Source organism: Podarcis tiliguerta (genome assembly GCF_965153285.1).
Source record: "Podarcis tiliguerta genome assembly, chromosome: Z".
In the NCBI taxonomy this organism is placed as follows: domain Eukaryota; kingdom Metazoa; phylum Chordata; class Lepidosauria; order Squamata; family Lacertidae; genus Podarcis; species Podarcis tiliguerta.
Window position 1 is genome coordinate 4,803,661 of NC_139553.1, and position 23,654 is coordinate 4,827,314.

At 43.8% G+C, this 23,654-nt stretch overlaps 2 protein-coding genes across 8 annotated transcripts in view; both read left to right on the top strand.

The window, feature by feature from the left end:
- MEGF9 (multiple EGF like domains 9) overlaps positions 1–8,940 on the top strand; it is an 83,997-nt gene extending 75,057 nt beyond the window's left edge. Inside the window, exons 6-7 of one of the 2 annotated variants that reach the window (XR_014507085.1) lie at positions 2,658–5,461; positions 5,500–8,940. Coding sequence is in view for 1 of the 2 variants with exons in the window: in XM_083423064.1 (XP_083279190.1) it covers positions 2,658–3,109 (452 nt within the window). In the remaining variant the exon portion in view is untranslated. Of the gene's footprint in view, positions 1–2,657 lie in introns of both variants that reach the window. The other variant, XM_083423064.1, reaches the window with a different exon arrangement.
- Positions 8,941–13,927: 4,987 nt separating this feature from the next.
- CDK5RAP2 (CDK5 regulatory subunit associated protein 2) overlaps positions 13,928–23,654 on the top strand; it is a 125,465-nt gene continuing 115,738 nt past the window's right edge. For 4 of the 6 annotated variants that reach the window (XM_083422825.1, XM_083422828.1, XM_083422826.1 and 1 more), the window contains exons 1-3: positions 13,928–14,351; positions 18,816–18,883; positions 20,774–20,841. In XM_083422825.1, coding sequence (XP_083278951.1) covers positions 14,299–14,351; positions 18,816–18,883; positions 20,774–20,841 — 189 coding nt within the window. In that variant the 5' untranslated portion in view covers positions 13,928–14,298. The other 2 variants (XM_083422827.1, XM_083422830.1) reach the window with 2 other exon arrangements.

The window sequence follows — 23,654 nt, forward strand, 5'->3', positions numbered from 1 at the left end:
AATTTTCAAAATTCGCACTTATCTGAATGTTGTATTGCAGTTCTTCAAACAATATGTGTAAAGATGCACATTTTAGGGAGAAATGCACCTAAAATATGTATGTAGGAGTGAAAGTAATATACAGTAATGCATTATGTTAGGGACGATGGCTTGAAGAAAATGAGTGTAGCATTCAAAAATATATAAAATATGAGTTTCTTAGGAGAGATTCACATTAAAATGCTGACAAATATTCATGGTGATTTTCGGGGGGGGGGCGGTTGAGCAGGATCTCAGGAGAACTGAGTATCATTACCTTTTAAAAATATTAGATAGATAGATAGATAGATAGATAGACAGATAGATAGCCTGGGAGTGCTGGAATGGATATATACCTAATACAACTCCCACCACCCCTAGCTAATAAGTGGTCAGGGATGATGGGAGTTGTAGGCCCAAAACATCTGGAGTGCCGAGTTTGCCTATGCCTGGTCTATGATCTTTGAGGAATCTTGGAGAACAGGTGAGGTCCCTACAGACCGGAGGCAGGCAAATATTGTCCCCATCTTCAGAAAGGAGAGGAAAGGAAGACTCAGGTAACTACCAACCAGTGAGCTTGACTTCAATACCAGGGAAGGTCCTGGAACAGATCATTCAACAGTCGGTCTGTGAGCACTTAGAAAAGGATGCTGTGATTATGAAGACCCAGCATGGGTTTCACAAAAATAAGTCATGTCAGACGAACCTCCTATCTTTTTCTTTTTTTTGCTGGAATTACAAGCTTGATGGATCAGAGGAATGCTGTGGACACAGTGTATCTTGATTTCAGTAAGGCTTTTGACAAAGTCCCCCATGATATTCTCATGAGGAAGCTGGTAAAATGTGGGTTGGATGAAGTAACTGTTAGGTGTATTTGTAGCTGGTTGACTGAACCCACTCATTAATGGTTCCTTGTCATCCTGGAAAAAAGTAACAGAAGAGATTCCGCAGGGTTCTGTCCTGGGCCCATTGTTGTTCAACGTCTTTATAAATGACTTGGATGAAGGAATTGAGGGGATGCTCCTCAAATTTGCAGATGACACCAAACTGGGAGACGTAGCTAATGCCACAGAAGACAGAATCATAATTCAAAATCACCGTAACAGATTGGAGAACTGGGCACAAGCTAACAAAATGAATCTCAATAAAGACAAACGTAAGGTTCTGCACTTAGGCAGGAAGAACCAGATGTACAAATATAGGATGTGGGGCACCTGGCTTACTAGCAGTACATGTGAAAGGATCTAGGGGTCTTTGTGGAACACAAGCTTAACGTAAGTCAACAGTGTGATGCCCCAGCAAAAAAGAGCTAAAGCTATTCTAGGCTGCATCAACAGAAGTCTAGTGTCCAGATCAAGGGAAGTACTAGCCCCACTCTATTCTGCCTTGGTCAGACCACACCTTGAATACTGTGTCCCATTCTGGGCGCCACAATATAAGAAAGATATTGACAAACTGGAACATGTGCAGAGGAGGGCAACCAAGATGATCAAGGGTCTGGAAAGCCTTATGAGGAGCAGTTGATGGAACTGGGTATGTTTAGCCTGGTAAAGAGGAGATATGATACCATCTTTAAATACTTGAAGGCCTATCACATGGTAGATAGAGCAAGCTTGTTTTCTCCTGCTCAGAACGGCAGGTCCCAAACCAATTGTTTCAACTTTCAAGAAAGGAGACTAAACATCAGGAAGAACTTTTTGATGGGAGGAGCAGTCCAACAGTGGAATGGTTTCCTTCAGAAAGTGGTAGACTCTCCTTCCTTGGAGGTTTCTAAGCAGAGGTTGGATGGCCATCTGTCAGGGATGCTTTAGCTGAGGTTCCTGCTTTGCAGGGGGTTGGACTAGATGACCTTTGGGTAACTTTCAACTCTATGGTTCTATGTTCTTACATTTAGCCACTGCCCGGGGTTGGAGCGTAGGGTGGCAGCACTGTGACTGGGCCCACAATAAACTAACTAACTAACTAACTAACTAACGTTGTGGTGAGTTCACCTACCTTCCCCCCCCAGAAAAAATACAGTGATGATATTCTTACAAACAAACAATCAAACACATCAGAAATGTGAACAGAATCTAAGAGCTAAAATTTAAACTGGTGTGGGTGCCCTTGGAAATCCATGCCTTATGTAGATTAGAATGCTATTTTGAAGTTTGTAGGTTTCCATTGTCACTTGATCTCTTGAGGTTTATTTCATTTCAGAATCTATTTCATTAGCAAAACATGAAAGTGATGTACCAAAAAATGATGACAAATCGCAGAAACACACACTTTTAGAAAGGATTATTATTAAATGTCAACTTGTATGCTGCTTTTCAAAACCAATATTCTTCCCAAAGTAGCTCTAAATTGAAAGGTTATAAATTGGGTGGCAGGTGTGGGAGGGATATATTTTATTAGAATTTGTGATAGTGAAATAAGTTTTGATACATTTTGATAAGTTTTATTAAATTAAAAGATGGGAAACCATCCTGTATTTGTTTTGTCCTTTCTGAATTGGTAAGTATTTATTAATTACTGGAAAATGGGCCGGGAAATGCTGTTGACCTGCAGTGATGTTGGTTAATGGATGTGTTTGATGCTTAATAATAATAAGAATACACTCACTTTGCCATATTTGCCTTTTTAAAAAAATTCTCTAGAATATGTTCCTGGTCCTGAAGGCAGAGGGTTGACTCCTCCAACTATAAACATCAGTGTATCAACATCATATTCAGCCACCAACAGCACATTACCCCAGCCTCCGATGGTACAGACAGTTTCCCCCATCAGTTCCTCTGACAATAGTACTTCTACTTTAGCTGATGTATCATGGACCCAGTTCAATATCATCATCCTTACTGTCATTATTATCCTCGTGGTTCTGCTGATGGGATTTGTGGGTGCTGTCTACACATACCGCGAATATCAGAACAGGAAGCTGAATGCCCCCTTTTGGACCATTGAACTCAAGGAGGACAACATCAGTTTCAGCAGCTACCATGATAGCATCCCCAATGCTGATGTCTCAGGCCTGTTGGAGGACGATGGCAACGAGGTGGCACCCAATGGCCAGCTGGCGTTGGCCACTCCCATGCATAACTACAAGGCTTAACGAAAGCAGGGTTGAGAGTTTACTTCGAAATCTTGTAAGTGGAGCAAACCAGTGCAGTGCCTGTTGGGAGGGACACCAGTCAATGACACCAGCGTTCAAGGCAAGAGGACTAAATAACTTTCCCAGCATTGGCTGTGGCCAGGCTTTGGGGTACACACACACACACACACACACACACACACACACACAGTGTTGGACACTGGAGATAATAAAGGAGTTTCAGGTAAATTTACAGATTGTATTCAATTCATTGTTTCCCATCAAAATCCATCCTTGCCACTATGGATATAAACTTGTATTTTAAAAAATGGAGTTGCTTTGAAATATATTTTTGTATGAAATGATGAAGGCATATACCAAGACGTCATCTCATCGCCAATCAAAAGCTATGTTGAAACACTGGACGCCTGATTTTAAACTCTTGTTTTGAAATGTAGCCATTGTCACATAAATTATGGGAAATGGCTTTTATGGTTTGGAGAGCCGGGGGGGGGGGCTGGGGGTGGATTCCCAGAACTTTGTTTTGTGCTCTTAAAAGAGTTTTGCTTCTTCTTCTTCTTCTTCTTTTAAAAAAAGAAAAGTCACTGGTGAAAAGATGCGCTGATAGAAACCAAGAGCTCTGAAAGTTGGCATTTATGCTTTGACCTTAGGAGTAAAGAAATGGGTGAGAGTGTTGTACTTTTTCTGCAACCTTCCTTCAAACGTGATGATGATGCTATTTAAAATGCAAGAATCTGTTTATTTTCTTAGCTTTGTTGAACTCTGATTCTCCCAAGGGATGCTAGTGAGGACATTGCAAGAGCGTTGTTCCCCGAGTCTCCAATCTGGTGTGGAAACGGCCTGTATACAGAATGTAACAAAGCTTCCTCTGCAATGTATTTGTAAACTATTTGTACAAAAATGACATATTTTATCACGTAGATTTTATCTGTACAGCCACCCACAGCATTGTAAAAACAAAAAACAAACACAGAACTCAAAGCAACAACAAATAAGCAAGTATTGTATTAAAGTGCTGTAAATTTCAATGGCAATATTGTTGGAGCTGGGCCTCCGGCAAAGGTTTGTTGCTAACTTTTTCCTCTTCTGATAATATGACTAACTTTCTGATCTTAAATTGATCGTTCCTCCCTCTTTTTTTATTTTTTTGTTTGAACGTCTACAGCAGGGGTGAGGAGGAACCTCTGGCTTGGGCGCCAAATGTGACCCTCCAGGCCTCTTTGACCTTCAAGGCTCTCCTCAGGCAGGGCCGCCCTGCCCATGAGTCAGACTGAGGCAGCTGCCTTGGGTGGTAGAATCCTGTGGGGGATCTGTGGGGGAAGGGGCCGGTTCCTTCCCATTTTGTCTCAGGCGGTATAACAGAACAGGCTGCCTCTGTCCCCAGGCCATGGCCTTACCTCATACCCTGCTTGAGTGTTTTTGGTTGGCTGGAATGTGTATTTTGAAGAATGATAAAGCCTTTTGGCTTGTCTGGACAAAGAGGAATAGGCATGTGTAGAGAGCAGCCCAGCGTACAAAAGGGGGAAATAGTATTTGTTTCCCCATCCACTCCCTTGGCTGATGTGATAGGACCCCCTCCAGAAAATCTGAAGGCTCACCAGGCCCCAGGTCCTCCTGTTACTTCCCCGCTTGCTCTGGCTGCCTGGTCTCCTGTTCCCAACCTTCTTCTTCCTCCTTTGCTAGCTGTTGTCTCACAGGTGGCACAGAACCCCCCCCCCAATTAATGCCCCCCCGCATTTGATCGTGCTCCCTCTCTGTCTCTTCTGCCCGCATATCTCCCCACTCCTCTATCTTCTGCCAGTCCCTGGAACCCTCTTTCATTCAGAGTTCTCTACCTCTGCATCCACAGCACAAGAAGCAATCAAACTGTTTAAAATTACACCTCTTTGCTTTGGTATAGCTTTCCAGTCAGCACCATTTTTACAAGTATGTTTATATTGTTCATCTTTTTGCTGACATTAGCAAAAACTGTTTTAGTGCAAATGTGTGTGCGTGGGGGAATGCTTGAACTTTTGAAATATGTTCCCCAAAAGGCATGCTAAGGTACGTCGTCCTTCTTTTGCCCACACAACTGTGACACACCCACTTGTGTTGATGGAGGATAGGGAGACATACATTCAAAAATGGGTTACATCTGTTGAAGTGTGGAAAGTCAGATTCGGTTCCGTGTGGGCTTTACAGATTCTGCATTGCAGACACTCTCTGGAATCTCATTGGGCTGTCAATGACAACCTGTCTGGGGCTCCTGGTTTTGTACAGGAGCAGGATCAGGCTCTCAGAATGCTTCCCACTCTCCAGTGGTGGGGAAATGACATGTTATGTACCGAGTTGAATAGGATCCAAAATGCAGCAGTCTGATTGGTCCTAGAATAATAGGATTCAGAATGCAGCAGTCTGATTGGTCCTAGAACAATCGGATTCAGAATACAGCAGTCTGATTTGTCCTAGAACAATAGGGTTCAGAATGCAGCAGTCTGATTGGTCCACAGGAGCCACCCAATCCAGCTCCAGGTGGAAGTGAATATGCAACCTGATTGGCCTACAGGTGAATCCCAGAATTAGCCAATCACGTGGGGCCCATTGTGTAAATAATGTATATGAAGCAGACATTCTGGGGGAACTTCCATTTTCCTCCTCACCACTATGAGCTGAATAAAGAGCATGAAATCCACTCTCGACTCCAAGTATATTTCACTGGCAATGAGGATGGGATCCTGCTGATCTGACCGCCACACACAGCACCGCAACACCGCCACCTCAGACTGCTGCATTCTGAATCCTATTGTTCTAGGACCAATCAGACTGCTGCCTTTTGGATCCTATTCAACTCAGTACATAACATGACATATAGCTCTCTCCTCTATCCAATGATCCTTCTAAATTGATGTCAACGTTTTGCCACATTGAAATTCTCAGCACCAAGTGGGAACATGGATAATCAAGGCTGGGTGTTCTAGTAGGCACAGTGAGGCAGCACGTGCAAGGTGGGAAGCAGCAGTGAAGTGCTAAAGGGCAGAAGCCAGGCTGCTGCTCTCAGGTGTGATGGCAGATACTGCCCTGTCATCAGTGTTGAAATCAGTGTTGAGCAGTGTTGAGACCTGTGGGTATAGGGCGATATACAAATTTAATTAATAATATTAATAAATAAATATAAAATCAGATTCAGCTCCAGTACAGTTGGCTTCTCTAGGTGGAACAGGGAGGGAGGTGTTTTCTTACCATTTGCCTCAGGCAGCACAATGTCTTGGGTCAGCTGGATCAGCTCTGCTATTAGGCAGATGGAGCCAGCCACCTCAGGTACAGTGCTGCATTTAAGGTGGTGCGGGCAGTTCCCCTGCACAGGGTGCCGAGCCGAGAGGGTGCAAAATTGAGAAGATCTATGATTAAGAAGATCCATTTGGGGGTGCCAAATTTTGGTGTCACACGGTGCCATATTACAAAAAGATTACCAAAGCGTGCCCCTGTCAGGTGGCGGAAACTGAGGACTGGGGAGAATTGTATGTGCCACGTGGACATTCCCTCCTAAGGCAGCCTGTGCAGTTGAGGACAAAGTGCTTGAATCCGCTTTAATTCCACAAATCTAAATTTCCCAGCAGGCACTTCAATCCTTCCTGCAATAACAATATTGAGGCGACCATTGACAGAATGTGCATGCTTGCTTCCTGTGGGTGGGTGGGTGCATGCAGGGAGAAAAGCTGAATCAGTCTTCAAAAGAACAAGTGTGGGAGTTTGCAGGAGAGAACACTATGTATTTAAGTGTTCCACCGGAAAAAGTGTGTGTCAATTTTTATCACCTTCTCTACTTGAAACCAACTGTTATCTCTCAAATGTTCCACCCTATATCAACCTTCCATGTTTGTTTTGTTTTGAAAGCTGCCTTGCCTTGCCTTTCCTTTCCTTGATGGCTTTGCAAAGTCTTATCTGCTCCTTTCAACCCTTCCCAGTCTCCCAGAGCTAGTGTGGATCCCAACAAGGAACTGGCCATATTGCAAGTGTAAATGAGTTTAGCTGTCCTGGTTTCACTGCAAAGGATTCTGGAGGAAAAATAATAAGGTACCACCCTTCCAATTTACACTCGTGGCACTCTTACATTAAATAGTGTAATAAAAAATTATTTTCTGCATATGTCTGTGGGGAAACTTCACTTCATATGCACTGTAAACTCTCATTAGCCTCCCCCAACCTGGTGCTTCCAGGTGTTTCATAGTACAACTCCCATTAGTCCCAGCCAGCATGGCCAATGCTCACAGGCAGTGGGAACTGGAGTCCAAAGACATCTAGAGGGCACTAGCTGGCCTGCATCATAAGGGGGGTGTTCTTGTTTCTTAGCTAGGATATGGTGCTACTATGGATTCTGTCCTCTTTAGGCAGGGATGCAGAACCTGTGGCACTCCAGATGCTGCTGAATTACAATTCATGATTGATAGCTCAGTCAGTAGAGCATGAGACTCATCATCTCAGGGTCATGGGTTTGAGCCCTATGTTGGGCAAAAGATTCCTGTACTGCAGGGGGCTGGACTAGACCCTTGCTCCTTCCTGCTCTACAATTTTATGAACTCACAGTCCTAACTTTGGTCATACTGGCTGGGGCAGGTGGGAGTTGGAATCCAGCAACATCCGGAGAACCTCAGGCTCCCCCCTTTTCTTGCATAGAAAAAACCTTTGAAAGTCCAGAAGGTCAAATATCTTCTACTGCAGCCTACATATAAGGAGACCTTCAACTTCTAGCAGGCAAAAGGTTCCAGATTCAATCTTTGGCATCGCTGGGTAGCGCTAGGAAGGACTTCGGTCCAAGAATCTGAACACCAGTTGCCAATTGGTGGAAACTAGGGAAATGGAACCTGGTGCCCTCCAGCGGTTGCTGGACTGCAACTCCCATCATACCTGTCCATTGGTGATACTGGCTAGGGCTGGTGGGAGTTGGAGTCCAACCACATCCAGAGGGCCACAGGTTTCCACATCCCTGCCTTAACGGACCAGCATTGGGGAGGAATCTTCCAAAGAATCCCTGGCTTCAGCTCTTAAAACATATGGCAGATGAGTGCATGTTTTGAGCATTTGGACACATTTCATGGATGTGAAACCCAGCTCACCTTAAGTGAGTTCCACACACAAATGTCTACCATGGCGAGAGTATGCCGACCTATCAAACCTGTGACGTGTAATAATGGAACCACCAAACAGTGGGTGATGTTTCAGCATTGTGTAAGATTTTAGAAGCAACAATTTGAGAGTATATATCAGGGGTGGGGAACCTGTAGCCCTCCAGATGCAGTTGGATTACAACTCCCATTGTCCTTCACTATTCGCCATGTTGGCTGGGGCTCATGAGTGCGGGAGTAAACTACTTCTGGGAGGTTCCCCATCCATAGAAGGCCTATTGCTGTACTCTGGATACATTTGGGCATTTCTAAAGGAGAATTCAGTGCACTCTCCCCAGGCTGCCAGAGTTCCTTAGGGGAATCCATTAGAAGTTAAACCATTTTTTGTGGGGGTATTGTAGTATAGTATGTATGTACCCCTATGTGATGCTACTCAGATTCAAGGAAGTGATACTGTTGCCTGGTGTGAATGGAGAAGACTGAAGGAACTGTAAGTTACCCATGGTGGCCAAAGGCTTACGGTCCTTTCATCTTGCTCTGGCTATGATCTTAAACTAATGACTTTGAGCCATGTCAATCTATGCCATAGCTGGTTTGGGTGAAGGCAAATGTAATCTCAATGACCTACCCAGTGACAGGTTTTGCCTCTTCTCCATATGCTGCTCCATAATCACACTTGGATGCACTTGTGTCCAAACAGAAATAGCAGGCCAGTGTTCGTTCGTGTTTTTTTTAAAATTAGAATCTAATGAACTACCATAGCTAGAAATAACTGCATGAAATTTAACTGTAGAGAGGCAGCATGAATTGTGTAGTGAAATAGGCACTGCATTAGATCAGGCCAAAAAATATGCTAAATTTATGAAACAGGTATGATGATCTCAGAAGCATGGTTGGCCAAGACCTTTTTGCCCTGAAATTTTATTCCAACTCATTGGTCACATCCATACCATACATTTAAAGTGCATTCAGAGCATATGGCTTTCCCCCAAAGAATCCTGGCAACTGTAGTTTGTTGAGGGTGCTGGGAATTGTAGCTTAGTGAAGTTCTTGGTTCCGAAGGTTCTTTTTGGGAAGCCATATGCTTTAAATGTATGCCAAACAAAAGAGATATAATAAGCCACAGCAATAATTTAACACAGAGAACCTAAGAAAAAAAATTTCCTGTAATAAAATATCTGTACTGCAGCAACCTAAACTTTAAAAGCATTCAAAACGTCAGAAAACTCAACTGCTTATATCTCCAAATCATATAACAAGCTTTGGGCTACTGAACTGAATATAAGTTGAACTCACTGTCCCCAAGGACTATCCACCAGCCATAATTTATGCCCCTGATTTCTGAGCATATGTTGAGCTTTATTTGACAAATGGCTGGGGGGTGGGGGTGCGCGCGATGGGAGGGATCAAATGTATGATCAGAATATATGTTGGAATTTATACTGAAAAGTGTTATTTAAAATGAATTAAAATAAAATGTATATAATTTGTATCTATTCCAGTTTGGCTTTTGCCTTTGTTTTGTTTTTTAAATAAAGCCTGTGAATGGGTCATATACAGCTTCTGCAGACATTTTAAATCAGGGGTGGTGAATCTCAGGTTCAGGGGGATAATGTGTCCCTCCAGACCTGCAGCTTCCTTCCCAAGCCTCTGCGGGGATTGCTCTCCTGCAGTGGCATGGAAGAGAGTTGTACACCCCCGCCCATGGCTGGCAGTGCACAGATTCACCACCCCACTATCCATGGTAATTTGGGGGTGCTGAGCAGATATTTGCACCCCGGTGCTGCATCTGCTAAAGACGGCCCTGTACTCACATCCCTGGTCTAGAGCTGTTGGAATGGGAGGAAGTGACGCCCCTGAAGCTGATGGAAGGTGTGTGTATATATGCACATGCAAGAGAGAAACACTAGTGTGAACATACAGAAGAGCAGAGATGCCAAGACTTTCTAGCTGGTGTTAGCTGAAACATTTTTTTGTGGGGTGGAGGCAGAGCCACAGAATGTCTTCACAAGTTCTTGGATCTGCTGCTGCTGAAAAGCTACCCTTTTGCCCCCACTGTGTTCTGTACATTTGTAAATAAAGCATATTACTACTACTAGCCATGATGACTATGCTGCCCCTCCACTGTCAGAGGCAGTATCTCTTTGAATCCCAGTTCCTGGGAAACACAAATTGGGAGAGTGCTATTGCATTCAGGTCCTGCTTGTGTGCTCCCTGGAGACATCTGGTTGGCTGTTGTGAGAACAGGATGCTGGCTAGATGTCGCTGACCTGACTTAGCAGAGCTCTGCTTATCATCTTATGTACAAAGCCACTGTGTTCCCCATCCAAAGGTATTTAAACCCTATTTGTCCTGCCCGTGCATTGGCTCTCCACTCCAAACTGAGGAGTGCAGAACAATAGAAAAAGCGGCCCACTCTGCTCCTGCCTTCTACTTCAATCCCACTCCACAAAAATAATGGTGCCTGGATAATTCAGGATTGTCTTCCCTCTGTTAGCTAGCTTCCAGACACCATATGCTTATTTAGTCAGAGTCCCATCCAATGCACGAGAGACTAGAACTAATCCTAATCCTAGAAGCAGGCCTCTGTAGCTCAAACTTGAACACCTTCAGAGTTCACATTTTATCCCTTCAACAGATGCTGGTCTAATGACCAGACAACTTTATTATTATTATTTAAACTACAAAAACTCACAACATTGATACTGATTCTTTGTAGTACTGGAACCTTGCCAATAACAATTTGCTGGTCAAATGGTTTAAGAATGGTTTAATCTCCTGAAATGTGCGGCTAATTGAAATAAGGCTGAAACAATGCTGATCTTATTAGTGGCAGGGAAGTCTTTAACTGCTTCAAAACGATACTGTTTCACCACCTCTATCATAGCCCTGCGATGCTGTGGTAAAATATATAGAATCACAGTTGGAGGGGTCCAGATTTCTGCTAAAGTGGGGGTGAGGGCAAGCCTTAGGTGTTTGATGTGTGTGTATGTGTTGGGGGGATGTGGTCCTCCAAGCCTCTCCATTTGGTCCTTAATTGTGATAATGCCCCTTGTGTACTGGAAGAAGCAAAGATCACCAGTGTCGAAGCAATGACTCTTCAGCATCAACTTCATTGGACTGGTCATGTTGTTCAGATGCCTGATTATCATCTTTCGAAGCAACTACTTTATTCCGAACTTAAAAATGGAAAACGTAATGCTGGTGGTCAACAAAAGAGGTTTAAAAAAATCAAGAGCGCTTCAGGATTGCTCTCCTGTACTATTTCAGACATGTGGTTTATGTATGTGTGTTTACTTTCTGCATTTATGAACATTTATCTATATTTGAGACCTTAGAATTCTTATAACCTGTTGAAAGTAGCAGCTGGAGGTGTAGAAGAGAGACTGCTTAACGCTAAACAAAACTAGAGATGTTTGAAGAAACTAGTGAAATTGGATGTCAGGACATGTACATATAGGGACGCGGGTGGCGCTGTGGGTTAAACCACAAAGCCTAGGACTTGCCGATCAGGTCGGCAGTTTGAATCCCCGAGATGGGGTGAGCTCCCGTTGCTCAGTCCCTGCTCCTGCCAACCTAGCAGTTTGAAAGCACGTCAAAGTGCAAGTAGATAAATAGGTACCGCTGCAGCGGGAAGGTAAATGGCATTTCCGTGCGCTGCTCTGGTTCACCAGAAGCGGCTTAGTCATGCTGGCCACATGATCCGGAAGCTGTCTGCGGACAAACGCCGGCTCCTTTGGCCAATAAAGCGAGATGAGCGCCACAATCCCAGAGTCGGCTACAACTGGACCTAATGGTCAGGGGTCCCTTTACCTTACATGTACATATATGTAAAACACTGCTGCTTCGCATGTAAATGTTGGAAATCATTAAATAGTGAAACAAGACCTGACAGGAGTGAACACGGATCACTGGTACCAAATCGTATGGGAAACCTTACTAGAAAAGCTAACCAGCAGATTGAAACCGACATGGGGACAAAAAGACAAGGGCACCTTCACCCTGGTATGGCTCCCCTTTATTACATGCGCAGCCCAACAAGATAACAAGAACCCATCAACTGCTTACAAATCAATAACTTGACCCAACAATCCACCCCCTCACCACGGAGACAAATGTCACTGCAGCCAGCCAACCATGCCCCCCCCCCCGCTGCCAAGAGAAAATAAAAACCAATAGGAAGGGAACCTATCGAAGTGGTGCTTGGATTAAGTAAAAGAATGTAAGTTTACCACCCTCTTCCCTCTTCTCCCCCAACCTTATACTGTATAATGTCTCACTTAACTGTTACGGTAAAATCTGGGTGCGAGGCTGCTCTGCCACCCAGCTCGTCGGACTAAGTCCGCTGGTCCCTGCGGAGGAAAATGAGTTCAGCCGGAATCAGGAGCAAACTGCAGAAGATCCATGTTTATTGCGCAACAGGTTCAAGGCGAGATTGAACAGCGAGAAAGGGGTGACATGAATTTTTGAAACTTCCCTCCATGTCCCAGAATACAGTGCAAAATACATCCCAGTTACATCATGAATACATTAAGAAGAGGTTGGGTTACACAGATTACATCATGAATATATTAAGAAGAGGTTGGGTTACACAGGATTAACATATGGAGGAGGGAGGGGGGAATATGCAGAGCTGGAGATATGCGTAGATAAGCACATCCTGAGTACCGGTGATGAGAAGACAATGGTCCATGTATGCATAGTCTGCCACCTGGCATAGCCCAGAGAAAAGGCTTGGCAGAGTGATTTGACAGGATTAGGGTCTTGACACCTTGCTTGAGGGATTATGGAGGACAGGGAATGTGTCATGGAGTCCTAGAGAAATTGAGCAAATTGGCACGTTGATTTTCTATGAATTTTATAGATTTTAGTCCCTTTTGTCATTGACAATTGGAAATAAATGGATATATTGTAGAGAAGGAGGTGAAGAAGACATGCCCCCCCTTCCGTATCATAACTTATTTGTAGAAGACTCTACGACCTGAAAATAGAGACAATGAATGTACTTTTGTAACCCCAAAAATCTTTAATAGTAATAATATTAATTACAACATATTAGCAAGTTAGGAAGTAACACTTCTGTCTTTGCATAGTAAAAGAGAACTACATAACCGAGTTAATGATTTGTATGGTGACATCTTTTAAGATTGGTGGGGTATTAATAATAATAATAATAGAGAATGGTTACTTGGGGACTTGAGCATTGTGATCAGTATTTTTAATTATTAAGAAACAGAGAACTGGTAGCATTGTGTAGTGGTCAGGATGTTGGGCATCAGGAAGAACTGTTAACTGTTAAGGTTAAGAGCTGTTCGAAAGTGGAACGGGCTCCCACAAGAGGTGGTGGGCTCTCCTTCCTTGATGGCCAACTTCATGGATGCATAGCTGTCAACGTTTCCCTTTTCTTAAGGTAAATTCCCTCATTCCGAATAGGATTCCTCGCAAGAAAAGGGAAAATTTGACAGCTATGCACGGATGCTTTAGATAAGATTCCTGCATTGCAGGGGGTTGGACTAGATGACTATCGGAATCCCTCCCAACTCTACAATTCTAATTAAATGTGTTCTGAATGTATTGCTTCGGCAGGAGAGAAAATAATCTTTCCCGCTTTTATTTCCAATCCTCCTGCTTCAGATTGCCTCAACTACCCCTCCCCCCCCACATGCCACGCCTCTTCCTGGAGAAAAAAAATGCCCGTATCGTGTCGTCGCTTCCTGCCGGCATGCGCCGCGTACCCGGAACAAATATGACGGCTCAGCTTCCGCCTCGCCGAAAAAAACCCTGCTTTACATTCACCCGCCTATCGGCTGCGACGTGCCACATAATTCCCTTGACAAAGATGGCGCTCAAAACGCCCTCTCTCAATGGAAGTAGGCAGGGAAAGATGGCGGCAAGCCATAGGGTTAACTGCGCAGCTTTTGCCAGGGCGTCTCTCGCGGCTTCATCAAGATGGCGGGGGGCGCCGCTGAGGCCGTTTGAATTCCGAGCCAGCCGCCAAACTCGGACAATAACAGCCCGGGTCGCCGCCGGGGAAGTCGGAGCAGCCGCTCGCCCCTCCTCACCTCTCTCTCTCCCGTGTTTCCAGCTATGGACTCGCTGCCGGGGGAAGACCCCACCTTGCCATTGGAGTTCAGCGGCAGGTACCTTCGCGAGGGAGGCGGAGACCGTTAGAACCGTTAGATGGAGGGAGGGGGGTGGAGGAGGACGAGGGCGAGTTGGAGTTTAATTCTAACTCTTTACTACCCGTGGCGTGTTCGCACGGGCGTGAAAAGAGGTGTGTGTGTGAGTGTGTTAGAGAGAGAGAGAGAGAGAGAGATTTAATACCCCCCCCCCTTGTGGGAGGAAAAAAATATTCCCAGAGGTGGGGGCTTGACCGAAGAGAAGGCATTCAAGGCCAGTACCACTCTCTTCCCCTCTCCGTCCCTTCCTCTCCCACACCGTTGTTCCTTGTTACAGTACAGTGGAGCCTCCACCCTCAGAGGCAGTGTATCTGCGCATCGCCTTGGGGGAGGGCATTTAAAAGGGCATCAAATGATTGGCTATTGCTGCCGAGGAAGGCAGTGGGAGAGGTGTGTGTTGGCAAGGAATGTGTATGTGTTTTAATCAGGGTGGACAAAAATGATTTTTAAAAATTAAAATCGGATTTTTAAAAATTAAAATCGGATTTTTAAAATAAAATGCTTTTGGAGGAAAAATCTTTCTAAAGATAGTTTTCTGTTTAAGTTACGTTATAGTCCAAAGGCTGTTCATCAGGAAATAAGGATTTAAGTCTAAGGTACTTTTTTTAAAAAAAAAATTAACCACATGAGTTAACAAACATGGATACATATGCTATAATGTTATTGTTTTAGTTAAATTGTTTAAATTGTTATTAAGGAAATGTTTGTTTTTCTCCTTCCAATAAATTACAGCAGAAAAGTTGTCCAAATATAAACAGTTAACTTACTAAACCTCACAATAATTCCATAATTATCTGTCTTATGTATTTCTAATAGCATAACCAAATCAGTAATTTTTGATATAACTGTAAAAACTACTCTGAAAATTTATTATTTCAGAAAAGAAACCTTCATCCGGTTGTAAATATTAAGATTATACCAGCAAGAATGAGTCTTTCTGTAAAAAAAAAATGATTTAAATCAAGTCTTCTTGACTAGTGTTTTAAATCGTGTTTTAAATCGAATTGATTTAACTCAAATCTGCCCTGGTTTTAATGACACCCCCCCCCCCCCACTTTAGTGGGATGAAAATGATTGTTTTCCAAGCGGGGAGGGAGCTTGACAGAAGGCATTAAGGGCCACTGCCCCCGCCCCCCACTCCTTGGTGTTACCTGTGGCTGGCGACCCTTAATGCCTTTTGTTAAGACCCCTCTTGGAAAACTATCTTTTTCTCCCACTGGGTTTTTTTTAAAATCACACACCCACACACCTGTGGTTTGTTGTTGAATCCATTATCACCACTATTGTATTTTTGCTACTGGAAAAGCGGGTGTGTGAGGTGTGTGCTACCAAAGATGGTTTGGTGGGTGGAGGGGGATATGTAACCCTCTTTTCCAGGTCTGTGGGGGTGTGACTCTTTGTATAACTTTTGAAGGAGACTAGGCAAATTTTTGCACCCACAATGTTGGTATTGTCCAGAAGAGTTGAGTGGAGCCTCCAGCCTCAGAGGCAAATTGCCATTAAGGCTGTCAGCCACCTCCTGACTCAGGTGTAGAAATAGATTGCTAACAAGCAAGCATGATGACCATTGCAGCCTGGGTCCAGCACACAACAACATGGACAAATTACTAATTCTTTCACCTCTTTCCACCTACTCCAAGGCTTCGTCCTAAACAGTTTTTTAAAACAAGTAAAAGCGCTCTCTATCTCTTTCTGTGTGTGTGGTTCTCCAAGGATTTTTCCACAGGTTACCTATTTTCTCTGCTGTTGATGCCAGTCTGCAGGAAGGGGGAACTGGGTCTGAAGGGAGCTTGATTTTGAAACATTTAATAAATGACTAATGCTTCTCTCCAGGCTTGAAAAAGCTTAAGATCCAAAAATTTATTTGTTTTTATTGAGAGAGAAATTACAACTCTAGCTTGTTGTTGTTGTTGTTGTTTAGTCGTGTCCGACTCTCCGTGACCCCATGGACCAGAGCACGCCAGGCACTCCTGTCTTCCACTGCCTCCCGCAGTTTGGTCAGACTCATGTTTGTAGTTTTGAGAACACTGTCCAACCATCTCGTCCTTTGTTGTCCCCTTCTCCTTGTGTCCTCCATCTTTCCCAGCATCAGGATCTTTTCCAGGGAGTCTTTTCTTTTCACGAGGTGGCCAAAGTATTGGAGCCTCAGCTTCAGGATCTGTCCTTCCAGTGAGCACTCACGGCTGATTTCCTTAAGAATGGATAGGTTTGATCTTCTTGCAGTCCATGGGACTCTCAAGAGTCTCCTCCAGCACCATAATTCAAAAGCATCAATCCTTCAGCGATCAGCCTTCTTTATGGTCCAGCTCTCACTTCCATACATCACTACTGGGAAAACCATAGCTTTTACTATACGGACCTTTGTTGGCAAGGTGATGTCTCTACTTTTTAAGATGCTGTCTAGGTTTGCCATCGCCTTTCTCCCAAGGAGTAGGCGTCTTTTAATTTTGTGACTGCTGTCACCATCTGCAGTGATCATGGAACCCAAGAAAGTAAAGTCTCTCACTGCCTCCATTTCTTCCCCTTCTATTTGCCAGGAAGTGATGGGACCAGTGGCCATGATCTTCGTTTTTTTGATGTTGAGCTTCGGACCATATTTTGCGCTCTCCTCTTTCACCCTCATTAAAAGGTTCTTTAATTCCTCTTCACTTTCTGCCATCAAGGTTGTGTCATCTGCATATCTGAGGTTGTTGATATTTCTTCCGGCGATCTTAATTCCGGCTTGGGATTCATCCAGCCCAGCCTTTCGCATGATGAATTCTGCATATAAGTTAAATAAGCAGGGAGACAATATACAGCCTTGCCGTACTCCTTTCCCAATTTTGAAACAATCAGTTGTTCCATATCCAGTTCTAACTGTAGCTTCTCAGGAGACAGATGAGGTGATCAGACAGTCCCATTTCTTTAAGAACTTGCCATAGTTTGCTGTGGTCAACACAGTCAAAGGCTTTTGCATAGTCAATGAAGCAGAAGTAGATGTCTTTCTGGAACTCTCTAGCTTTCTCCATAATCCAGCGCATGTTTGCAGTTTGATCTCTGGTTCCTCTGCCTCTTCTAAATCCAGCTTGCACTTCTGGGAGTTCTCGGTCCACATACTGCTTAAACCTGCCTTGTAGAATTTTAAGCATAACCTTGCTAGCGTGTGAAATGAGTGCAATTGTGCGGTAGTTGGAGCATTCTTTGGTACTTCCCTCCTTTGGGATTGGGATGTAGACTAATCTTCTCCAATCCTCTGGCCACTGCTGAGTTTTCCAAATTTGCTGGCATATTGAGTGTAGCACCTTGACAGCATCATCTTTTAAAATTTTAAATAGTTCAGCTGGAATATCATCACTTCCACTGGCCTTGTTATTAGCAATGCTTTCTAAGGCCCATTTGACTTCACTCTCTAGGATGTCTGGCTCAAGGTCAGCAACCACACTACCTGGGGTATACGAGACATCCATCTAGCTACATTGGGTTTAATCTTATGAATGTAAAGAGAGGCGTATTCAATTGGACCAAAGGCCTACCCAGCATCAAGTTTCCAACCTTGGTTATAGTAGATGCCTCCAGAAAGGCCAGAGGTAGGGGAGTCCTTGTCCATTGTTTCTCAAGCAATTACTGTAGTGCACTAAGAACATAAGAGGAGCTCTGTGTCCCATGTGATGCAATAGCCATGTGGTCCAGATACTTCACATTGGAAACATATCTAGACAAAAGGAACTGACTGGGCACATTGGACCTCTCCAACTCACATGCTTCTTGAAGCACCTTGCACTCCATGATGTGCCATGACTGTTGCTTCCTTTTGGTGCACAGTATTCTTAAGCAGGTTGCCAATAATATCATTTGGAACTGGAAAGGCATTCTCACAAAAACCTGGTGCTGTACTCCAAAATAAGTTGTGAACAGTGTTCAAACTAACTGGGTGCCAGCTGCTTTTTTTGTGACTCAAAAGCACCTTCTTGCAATCAAGTTGAGTTTTCCTGTCTCAAGTCTTGCTTTGCAGAAGCAGTGGTGTGAGTTTTCTGAATTTTTTCCCTATGCACATTAGACAAAGAAAACTTTGTATTTGCACTGGGGAAATTTCTGGTGCCCTAGAGAGTGTTCTAATTTAGCATGCTTATTTTGCTTGTATTTAAGTAAAGAAAGATGAAAATTCTCAAACTGCCAACCTTCCCAAATATTATATTTGCATTTGGTATGTTCCACTATTACAAGTGAACTTTGAGAACAAAATTTTCTGTGGAAAAACAACAACAAAACACTGGGGAAATATTCTGCCCCACTTTTCTGGCTACAAGGCAGCTTCTTGTGTTCCTATTTTATGTATGATTTTGAGTGATCCCAACTAAATTTGGGAAATGTACATGTGAGAGATATTGCATTGATGAATTTGACTTCTAAAAGCTTTCCACAAGTGAATTCTCTTCTTCTTCCTAGTGTGAACATGGCCAAACTTCTTGATGTATCGGGAGATGAAGTCCGAATTCGTCTGGGAGGTGATGGAGGTAAAGCTATAGGAATGCCACTTACCTTCTCTTTTTTAAATTCATTGATTAGGTCTGTGTGTACAGAAAGCAAATTTGGGATGGGAAAGAAATTTCAAATGTAGACTTAGGTGCATTTCAGTTCCTTCTTCTATGCAATTGCTGAGTCCAGTGATGGTAGTCTAGTACAGAGGTTCCCAGTCTACTGTCCCCTTTTTAGGGGACACGGGTGGCGCTGTGGTTTATACCACAGAGCCTGGGACTTGCCGATCAGAAGGTTGGCGGTTCGAATCCCCGCGACGGGGTGAGCTCCCGTTGCTCGGTCCCTGCTCCTGCCAACCTAACAGTTCGAAAGCACATCAAAATGCAAGTAGATAAATAGGTACTGCTCCGGCGGGAAGGTAAACGGCGTTTCCATGTGCTGCTCTGGTTCGCCAGAAGTGGCTTAGTCATGCTGGCCAATGACCTGGAGGCTGTACGCCAGCTCCCTCGGCCAATAAAGCGAGATGAGCGCCGCAACCCCAGAGTCGGCCACAACTGGACCTAATGGTCAGGGGTCCCTTTAAATTTACCTTTTACCCCTTTTCAGAAAAAAAATTATTCAGCCCCCCCCCCCCCCCCCCCGGAAATCTACCTTCTTTAGCTGAACAAACAGGAAGATGCAGTCAAATAGGCATGCCAGCTGTGTTCCAACTTCTCAGGCCTGGGTGAAACCAAAAAGGGTTCACCCAAACCTGAAAAACCTCTTGCCTCCAACATGACTGCCAGGGAGGCGTTGTCACCATCTCGCAGCGGCACCTGACCTGACCTGGCAGTAAGCACTATTATAAAACAGATGAAGCATGTACAGTTTTCAATTCCCCCCCTCTTTATGCTTCCACCACCCCCTTATTCAATGCCCCCCAATTGCACCCAAAACCACTACTGTCCCCTGAATTGTTCCAGCACCTCCCAGGGGGAGGTATTGCCCACTTTGGGGAACACTGGTCTAGTACTTCACTGCATGCCAAATATAGCCCTCCAGGCCTCCCTGTCTGGCTTTTGTGACCCTCAATAGCCCTGTTCTGCACTCTTTTAGTGTTTTTGCTAGGATGGAACATGTTCTTCAGTGGTGGTAATGCTTTTTGCTTTACTGGATAGAGGGAGATGGGGTGTGGGGTAGCAGTGTGTTTGCTATAGAACCTCTGGCTTTTGTGTTGCTAGAATGTGTCTTCTTAAAGAAAAATTAGAGTCACACTTGTTGTTTTGTCTACTTTTGCTTTTGGCTGTGCCCACCACAGACACATGACACCCACACCATTGGTAATGTTGTCCATGAGAGAATATGGCCATAATACACTCTCAACCCCTGTTCTGTGTAATATCTTGTTAAGGCTAATCTCAGGTAACCATGTAGGAGCTGTTGAGAGATGAATGCACCTTCTGCATTACTGTTGTTCAGCTGCAGGATTTATAGTTTATTCACTTTGTAGCTTGCTGCATAACCCAGGTGAATAATTCCGGCAAGGGAATTGAGAAACCACACAAGTATTTCTGTCAGCCCAAGGGAAATTTGTGTTTTGTTTCTCAAATATCATCCTGTCTCCATCCTGCATAGCAAACTGCCTTTTCAATTTGGGCAATGAAGGTGTTTTCGGAAACAGTTTTGTGATGTTACAAAGTAAAGAAAAATAGTCACTAAAGCTTTCTGTGTATGCCTAAGCACCTGAAGTAGCTTTTCAGATCTTGGTTGGCTTATTAAAAGAATAAAGCCCTTACAAATACTGGAATTTGATGTTGCTGCTATCCTCTCTCTGACTACCTACTTCTTTTTTAGTTTCTCTTCTTTCTTAACTGAAGGTGATGTATGCACAGTGCTGAAAAGTTAAATTTACTGGAATCTGAATAAACTTTGTCTTTTGAAACTTGTAGCATTACCAGATGTGGCGGAAGACACAGTGTCACCAACTAGAGCAAGGACCATGAAGGACTTTGAAAATGTGAGTGAATGACTTTTGGCCACCCAGTGAAGTGTGTAGGTTGAAGCAGACCATTTCTTGTTCAGAATATACTGAGGAAAAGGGGATTTACAAAAGTGCTGTTAAGGGACTAAGCAATAACCTAACGTCCTCCATTTCCCCCCTATATTGCACATGCAGATTCTGCTGTGCTCTTGCATACATATTAAGTTAATCTACAAAAGTAGTTTCAGTACTGGGAAAATACAGCTTGTATTTGTAGATATTTCACAAATAAATAAGTATGGAAAGTTTTACATGCATATTTCTGTGGGCAGAATTGTTTCTGGGTAATTAAGAGTATCTACTGGTTTTGAAAATTTACAACTGAGTTTACTTCAGGGTTGCATTGAGTTCAGCGTATAAGCAAGGTCTTACAAGGATTACTATCACTTTCCTGTCAATCTTATACGGAAGTTACCCCTTGCTGGGCTGGATGGTGGTGGTTGGATTTGTCTAAGCCCAGACCTGCTTGTCCTCCACTGAGGAAGTGCAACCAGAGGCATATGTACCACCAGCGGAGAGCCCCAATATGGGCCCTTCTGGGGAGGGGCTGATCAAGCCCAGGATCCTTTGGATCCTAAGCCAACCCTGTTGCTGTGGCAGCATTCAGGTTTGTGTGGTGATCTGTTTGCCCTTCTGCCCTGTGCAGGAGGCCTGCAAATGTGGTGGAAGCTCTTTTACTTTGTTAAGCTACACTGAGCAGCTTCTGGGGTTTGGTTTGCACACCAAGCCCCATTTGAATTTGGTGTCTGTGTGTGTGTCTTAAGCAAGATTGTTTGTAGCTTCTATACCTACTCTAAGCCTTTCATTATACAGAAGCATGGACATCAATATTTTATTAGTAACATATTAGATTTCTCCATTTGGAAAGCATCTGGCAGACAGCAGGGATACGGGCCAATTGCTTTATTTGGATGTATGTTTGAAACTCCCCTCTAATGCAATTTTCTGACATTTTACCCTCCTTCATTGGGGGTTAAGGTTAAGTCTCAAGCAATGAAGGATACTGGGACAGCAGACTGTCCTAAGGGTACTGTGTTTGCCTTTTTTCTGCAAGTAGTTGATGTTTAAAATCTTCAGAGGAAGATATATTTACCTGTCCCCTGTCTCTCCCGTCCCATTGAGAATGGTCTGTTCTGGGCTAAAATGGTTCTATCAGTTTCCTACCACAAAAACTGTTCTGTGTGCCACTTTCCAAGTATGGATCCATTAATGCAGTGAAAGCAGTGTCATCCATGCACATAAGTAGGCTTTTGGGAACACTGAAATTTGCATAGGTAGAAAAAGAAAACTCCAGGATGCTTTGTGGTTGCCACAGAATGCTGACTACCTCTTGGGGAGAGCAGGCAGAAAACCAGAAGGAGAGGGGAAATGAATTGGTGCATGCTGTAAGAAGGCATGCTGGCTGGAATCCGGAATAGGAACAGTCCACACTGCAGTCTTTAGTCACAAGTCCAATTTGTTCTTTCTCAACAACATTTTTTAAGGAATATAAGATCTGTCGACTTAGTTGCTAACCATTATTTATGAGTATTGCCAATCCCCTCTCCCACATCCCATTGGCATGAACAGGGGACTTTGAGGAGAAGAAGCAGAGTGCTCTCCCATTTGTGCAGGGTGAAAGGTAAGAAACAGCAGGAGTTTCTCCTGCTGTTTGGCTGAGACTCTTGCTCTTGATTTAAACAAAGCATTGAAAATGAGACCAGTAGCATGGGGATCTATGTGATGGCAGATGTCCAGAAGCTTGTGGGCATTCTACTCCAATGGGAACCCTTGAAAAACACCCCTTGCTCTCAAATTCAACACACAGGAAGCAGTATCAGCTTCTCTTTCACATGTGAGACTGCTTGGGCAATGTGCCCCAAAATTCTCAACTTTTTAGTTCTCTCACACATATTTCTGTAAGAGTTTGCATTGTAGGCAGGGCTTTTTCAGGGGGAACTCACAGGAACTTAGTTCCAGCACCTCTCAGATGGGCACCATTGCCATTATAGGAGAGCGAGGGAGGTGTTTATGGTAAGTTCCAGCACGTCTTTTTCTAGAAAAATAGCACTAATTGTAGGTGTTTTTTATAATAATAATAATAATAATAATAATAATAATAATAATAATAATTTATTATTTGTACCCCGCCCATCTGGCTGTTTTTCCCCAGCCACTCTGGGCGGCTTCCACAGAAACCAAAAATACACTAAAATCACACATTAAAAACTTCCCTGAACAGGGCTGCCTTAAGATGTCTTCTGAATGTCAGGTAATTGTTGATCGCTTTGACATCTGATGGGAGGGCTTTCCACAGGGTGGGCGCCACTACCGAGAAGGCCCTCTGCCTGGTTCCCTGTAACCTCACTTCTCGCAATGAGGGAACCGCAGAAGGCCCTCGGCGCTGGACCTCAGCGTCCGGGCAGAACAATGGGGGTGGAGACGCTCCTTCAGGTATACTGGACCGAGGCCGTTTAGGGCTTTAAAGGTCAGCACCAATACTTTGAATTGTGCTCGGAAACGTACTGGGAGCCAATGTAGTTCTTTTAAGACCGGTGTTATGTGGTCTGTTTCTGTTTGGGGCAAATAAATGTCTGTAGGAGCACAGTATTGGTTGCAGGAAGTTGCTTGTTTGAGAGGCGCATGTTGCAATGAGGTGTGTTTTTGTGTGTGCGTGTGTGCATGAGCTAATGATGAATTAAGTTTTTGTGTGCTCATAATGACACAGAATTCATTGATTAGTTTAATCTCCAAAGAAACCTCTCAAAGTTATTTTTGTGTAGCAGCTGAATTGGTGAGATCCCAAAATC